We start from the raw sequence: 6815 nt of genomic DNA on the forward strand, positions 1-6815 counted from the left end.
CATTTCTCTGATCAGTTACTCGCATTCTATAAATACACACACACACACACACACACACACACACACACATATATATATATATATATATATATATATATATATATATTCATATCTGGTACAACGTTTTCTGTTGAGACTTGATTAACAGCTTGAAAAAGTGTATTCTTCTTTTTTAGCAAAAGTAAGTAGAATTACTTTAAGAATTCATTGTGCTTTCGTTTTTCTAAATAAGCAAGAATTTCATTCAAACTTCATACTTCCATTTTTCAATAATAACTCCGTAGTTATAATGTGGATGATTTACATTCTTCTGTTACGATCGGAAATGATGATCAATTTGCTCAGAAAAATTTAGTTAGAGCTCTTTTCATTTATTCTGAGCAAATTGTTGCTTTTCATTCGACAGTTTCTGATACATAAATTTCATCAAATTAATAAAAAGCCAAAACACACATTTTCTAGCACTGATATCCATACCATTAGCAACGAGGATTCTTTGAAGGAGTATATAATGAAATATTTTTCCACGAGTCATTATGAGTTTTAGCAGTACTAATTGCAATTTATGCTAATGCGATAGATTTGTATTTTGTACACTTTCACACAAAGCGTCATTAGTCGACTTTTTATCCACTACAGTATTGCATTACAAATGGTGGAGTAAATATGGGCAGTTTCTTATTGATTATAAAATTCATGTTATTTTTCTAATTCAAACAAGCAAGCATGTTTTTTTACTTGAATTTGCATTTTCCTTATCGTATGTTACAAAATTGTATAATACGCGCAAAGGAAAATTGAACTAGCCATACGCAGATCTTTTTTTATATTGCAAAATTGCAGTGCAATGCATTGCCAGCATTGAAAGGACATTTTTTTCCTTTTTTCTTCGTCATACATTAAAAGATAAAGATTTGCAAACTTACTTTTCAAACGCCTGTGTTACTACTGCTGAATTCACAGCGACAAACAATGGAACAGACATGGGCTGTGAATTGCTAACAAAGCAGCAAGTTGCTTGCATTAGATATTGCAATTTCTGCATGCTCGGTATCATTTTTCATATCTGCCCCTGGTCGTTTTGTGATTAATTTTTCCATCTATTTCTAAAGGCACTGTCAATAAACTATCACTTGTTTACTGACTGTTGCATTTTATATGCATTTAACAAAGAGCTCCAAAAAAGATCTGCACACTGAGCAGTTTTCTTTCAACTCAAAAATTTTAAGTTGGTTTGTTTGTCTGTTTGTTTCGTTGCAATATTGAATATGCAAAGTGCATCTGGAATGAAACGTTTTTCAGCTAGATTGCAATTATTGTTGCAAAATATTTGCAACTGAAAATTAGACCAATGCAATGCTTGATGAATAGCATTTTCATTGATAAAAAATTCCATTCTTTTGTCACAACAATAACGCTTGCAACATTTATCACAAATGAAAAGCAACAGCAACAACAGCACATTTTGATCAATCTTGTGCAGTTTCAGGTTGCTTCGACATTTTTCTCATGGAAATACATTAAGTTGTTATAGTTGCATGTATTTGTTTTACCTATACTGCGCTTTGGGAAAAGTTTGGTGATGTTTGGTCAGTTTTAAGTAGTAAGTGTGAACTTCAACAGACAAACATTGATCTCAACATTATTACCATTTTTAAAGTTTTCTTTAATTTTTACAAACGTATTATATCGTCCATTCATCATATGTGCTGGGGTATCGTTTTGCAATATTTCGTGATTTCTCATATTAGCAGCTTCCAGTTAGGAGTTGAGCGGTGTTTATGTAATTAGATGAGGAAATTTCTTTTTGAACAATTGCTTTTATTTTCAACGAAAAAATATCACTGATTTAGGAAATAGCAGAAAGGCTTTTTGTTCCTTTTCATCCTTGAATAATTTCTTCAGTCTTCTTCAACTGTGTTCATGTTCACTGAAGTAAAGCTGGTGAATCAGTTTTTAGCAGTTTGATTTAAAATTTTAAAGAGACTTTCATTTTTACTTGATCTTTAACTTCTTAATCAGCGCTTTAGAGCATCTATTTGAATCATATATTTTCATTTTGACATCAGACAACATGCTTAAAAAAGGAAAAGAAAACTAATCAATTTACATTTGATTATTTTCTTTTAATTGAGCTTCAAAGTGATGATAAATAATAAGTTTTGTCTAATAAGCTAAGTTAATCTATTTTCTTCAGCAATCAACACTCGTATTGTTTGAGCTAATTAAAATTTCATTTTAAATTGCACTGATTAACAATTTTATTATGATATTTGTTTAGGCAGGAAAAAAGCGAACATCATCTTTCACTATCATTTATGTTTTCTCTATTGTATGCAATGTTAGAATATTCTATATGGAAAAATTTTTATTTAGGTAATTTGCGTATAAGAGTTTTTAGTTGTTTACTTTACTTTTATTGAATACTACTTATCATTCTACTTATATCGAACATTTATCATCATCATGCTTTGTTTTGTATAGATTTAAAGTGCGAACTATAAAACAGTAAATGTAGCAAATTATTTTCATGCTATTTTTTGAAATATGAATGATGTTATGCTATAATTTCTAGTGGAATGCAGTTCAGTAATGCCAACGAATGAAGAAAATCAGATAAAGACTGAAAATGTTGGAGAAGATCCTTCATGCTGCGACTGCTCTTCTGCATTTTTGCTGAACATGCCACTGCCGTCAGAAAACTCACAACTTCTGGCTGTTGAACAGCCTCTCTTTGTTGGTGGCATTTCTCAGCTAGGCGAATCTAAAGAATCAATTGCTACAAGTTCTAATGGTTCTCAAAGCTTGTGCCGAATATGCCATTTGCCGGCAGCGCGGGGGAATCCATTAATAACCCCTTGCCGTTGTTCGGGATCTCTGCGATACGTGCACAAAACATGTCTTCTGGTAAGCAGTTAAATCTTCAAATCTTACATAAAAGTCTGCGTGATAATAAGTAAATAAAAACAAATGAGCGAACTTTAATGGACTAAAACTTTGATTTCTGTGTTTGCAGAATGCTTTTGAGCATTTTTTCTTTCTTTCTCTAAGACAGTATTTATCCTAAAAGCACAAAAAATAGTCATCAACTTAACCATTACTTTTAGAAAATAAATTTGCATTATTCCGTTCTGTTCTGCTCCTTTTTGTTAAATTAGCGCTATTATTAAAATGAGAAAGTGTTAAACGATGCTTCCTTTCAAATATGTATGCGCTTTTTTTGCCAAACACAACTTTCTGCAAGTGAATTATGAATTTAATCTGTTAATACAAATTTTCGACTGTTAAATTTGTCTTTTTGCTAGTTCAAAAGCGACTGTAACATTTTCAAGTCAAATCTTAACCTGAATAATACATTTTACAGCATTGGTTAGAAATTTCTTCCACAAAAGTCTCGCCGTCGCCGCAATGTGAACTGTGTGGTTACACGTACAAGACCCATCATTGTTTTTCTGTATTTTTGGCAATGGTTTGCTTTGTTCTCATGCTTTTATAAATGAAGTTCTTTTAGTTTCGAACGGCTCAGTGTCCGCACTGCACTCGCCGAGATTGCACTTTGCATTTGGTCTTCATAGCTATGCTAATGTTGATGAGCTCTTGTGCCTTCATAAGCGTTCTTTACTTGAGTCAAGACGATGGCCTTCGGTCAGTTTAGCATTATATTCATTTTCCAGTCAACCACCATTTAAATGATACTATCATTTAAGTATAAGATTAATCGAGCATTTGTTGAAATTCATAAAATTACAAATGAACTATAATTTATAATAATTTAGATTTGTTTCTAATCACATTCGAAAACAGGCTTGCAGGCCTCAAAAGCTGTTAAACAATTGGTAAATTTTATCAATAAAGTAATGCTTATAGTTTCTTGGAAAAGTTTCAAGAAGCATTGCATATAGAGCATGCATATTGTACAGTGTCGTATAGAGGCATGCACTTTGCTTTGCTCAAGTAAAGAAAGTAAACAGATTGCACTGATTATACAGTTTTATTACTTAAAGTTTTAAGTGTACGTATTAATGAATATGCAGTTTAATGTTTAATGCTTATTATTGGCTCAAATATTTTTTACATAATATTTCAAGATATTTTAGGACACGCAACATTTTGAATCGACAAGATATAACTGTTATCAGCTGCTCTTTGCTTTTCTTCGTTGCTTTCTTTGTGGCCATCTTTACGCAGTATCGCTCAGAAACGTCTTTGTTTTGCTTATTTGCCAGATGCTGGCTTATCAATCGTCATTGGCGAATAAAGAATTATAATCCGAACTCAGAAATCAAGAAAGACGATGTCAACATTTGAAGCATGTAAAAGAGATTTTTTCAAAAATGAAAACTATTTTTTCCACTTAATTTTTATCAGTTATTATAATACAGGATAACAGGAAACAGTTCTGCATTTTTGTGCAGATAATTATACACACGCGCGCGTATATATATATATATATATATATATATATATATCTTTGTATATTTTATGTTTGCAAAGATTTTATGTTACAGAGAGCATCAGTGTTGTGCATATTACCTTACAGATAGATTATGCACTTGAACGTTTTCAAAATTTTTTTCCAAATAATTTGATTTCATCATATAGGGTTTTTTCATCAATAAAAGGGGACATTTGACATTGATTTGCATGTTTATGTGATTTCACTTTTGTAAAACAGAATTCAATTAAATGGTCTTCATTAATGTTAAGGCAACAATTAGACTTTGCTTCTTCCTATTCAGCATTAGAAGCGCGTTAACGACCATTAAATTAAGCTGCTGAAAAATTGGGCCGAAGTAGACCAAATCAGTTTTTTTTTCGAAATTTTACATGAACAAATTCACATTGATAAATAATAGTGCTACACAGAGTTCCATCGCAAACTGTCCAGAAGTTGAAAAATAAATGGCTTCCAAAATTGGCGCATTGCCCATCTTAATACATATAAAAGAAGCCCATGTGAAACCTAACTTCAACAGAAGCAGAGACTGACAATCTCTGCATATGAAACATTTTTGCCGTCGAATATTTTAGATTTCTATTAATTTCTACTATAATTTTCATAACAATCAGTTCTATTGAAATAACCAACGTATTGCTGTTCGAAATACATTAATACCTGCTAATGACAACGTCTCTTTTGAAAGAACTTCCTTGTACAAATGCTAACGTTTAATGACATTCCCCGCCGATAATAATAATAATATTATTATTATTGATTAAGCATTACATTGATACCACTTTTGTGACAATTGCAATTTACTTTCGCTAAGTAAATATGAGTAAGATGCTGTTAAATTATCATTAATTGATGCAAATCGAAACGAAAGCGTTGTAAGAGTTTACTTTTCAAAAAAGTAAACATTTCATTGCATCCAATCCCATTTATCATCTTTGTCATTGATTAAACTCGTTATATATCCCACATGTGTGGCTATTTGAATTTACTTTCGCTAAGTAACTACGATGCAATGCCGATTTGCATAATTAGTACAAAATGTAGACGCCCAGAGTTGAAATTCATTACAATTGCTTTGAAATTAAATAAATTCACAATTCATGTCAAATTATTCGGCGCAAGCATGGTATTTGTTCGATACTTTATAGAAATGCACCAGGACGTAAAGTATAAGCTATTTCGAGCATCTCAAAAGCTGCGGCGTATTGTAAAATATTTTCCTGTTAAGAACAAGCAATTCTGTGCTAATTAAAGGTATGTAAATTTTGAATAACCTGCAATCGATGATTTTTTGAGAAATTTGATAAAGTTTCTGGTTTGAATATTTATAATTTATAGAAAAAAAAGACTGGCATATTGCACGAAAATATAGCTTTCCAATCTGATACTATTGGACATTTCTTATATCTGAATTGTAATCAATGAATAAATTCAGTTAACAGGGGTATTAAATTTTGAAAGCTTTTGTTACATTAATGAAAATCAAGAACAATTCTTGTAAAAAAAACATTATTTTTTTAGGTAAAAAAATTCATGGTTCCGTTGTAAAATTTAATGAAACCACACCATATTCCCATTTACCTATGTTTCAGTTTTCACCATTTTTTATTTCGATTTGGTAAAATTCCTATTTTCAGTTTCACTTTTTCAGCGTATATCTCAAGAAGTACACAATCACGAGGGGTCCGGATGCGTTTATAGCAATTAGCGTATAATTCTCGACCGATGTATATCAATAGCATTAATTTCTGGGCGAAAAAAGTTTCTTGAAAATTGCAAAATTTCATGGGCTATAGACTTGGTTGTTTATGCGAAATTTCGGCGAAGAAGGTTTTTTCAATGTTAGGATTTTTTTCATTTTTATAATTTTCTATTGATGACAATTAGGGTTTTGGAGATTTTGATTTTAAACAGTCCAGCATTTATGGAATAAATGGACTCAAAATTTGAGGTACTGATAATTTTAATACTTATGATAGTCGCACATCAGTAACTGCTTTTCAGCCGATGCAGTGACAGCCAATTTCTGCGCATGATACATTTTTGGCATCAAATATGTTCGATTTTTACTAATATATATTTTTTATGATCAATTTAATTGAATTTCTGAAATTTCTGCTGTTAAATTATCATTAATTGAGGCAAAATCGAAACGAAAGCGTTGTAAGATTTTTTTTTTTCAAAAAAAGAAAACATTTCATTGCATCCAATCCCATTTATCATCTTTGTCATTGATTAAACTCGTTATATATCCACAGGGGGGGCTATTTGAATTTACTTTCGCTAAGTAACTACGATGCAATGCCGATTTGCATAATTAGTACAAAATGTAGACGCCCAGAGTTGAAATTCATACAAT

The 6815-nt window shown here is 31.2% G+C and overlaps 2 protein-coding genes across 2 annotated transcripts; one reads left to right on the forward strand and one right to left on the reverse strand.

Moving 5' to 3' along the window:
• Positions 1-926: 926 nt before the first annotated feature.
• Positions 927-1057, reverse strand: Tsp_09423a (hypothetical protein; the record flags this gene model as incomplete). The annotated part of the gene is made up of 1 exon (XM_003371149.1): positions 927-1057. A coding segment is annotated over exon 1 (131 nt), but the record flags the coding sequence as incomplete, so codon positions are not given.
• Positions 1058-1351: 294 nt separating this feature from the next.
• Tsp_09422 (zinc finger protein) lies at positions 1352-4308 on the forward strand. Its single transcript, XM_003371150.1, has 8 exons — positions 1352-1489; positions 1535-1589; positions 2576-2907; positions 3365-3469; positions 3512-3645; positions 3777-3824; positions 3868-3954; positions 4098-4308. Exons 1-8 carry the CDS (start codon positions 1352-1354, stop codon positions 4306-4308), a joined length of 1110 nt encoding a protein of 369 aa, XP_003371198.1.
• The last annotated feature ends 2507 nt before the right edge of the window (positions 4309-6815 follow it).

Source organism: Trichinella spiralis (genome assembly GCF_000181795.1).
Source record: "Trichinella spiralis strain ISS 195 chromosome Unknown Scfld9, whole genome shotgun sequence".
Classification (NCBI taxonomy): domain Eukaryota; kingdom Metazoa; phylum Nematoda; class Enoplea; order Trichinellida; family Trichinellidae; genus Trichinella; species Trichinella spiralis.

Bases quoted from the DNA above. Each gene is read 5' to 3' on its own strand.
- Tsp_09422 (XM_003371150.1), top strand. From the start codon at position 1,352: ATGCAATGCTTGATGAATAGCATTTTCATTGATAAAAAATTCCATTCT. The intron at 1,490-1,534 runs GTTGCTTCGACA...AAGTTGTTATAG, and splicing joins TCAATCTTGTGCAGTTTCAG to TTGCATGTATTTGTTTTACC. The intron at 3,825-3,867 runs GTTAAACAATTG...TAATGCTTATAG, and splicing joins GCTTGCAGGCCTCAAAAGCT to TTTCTTGGAAAAGTTTCAAG.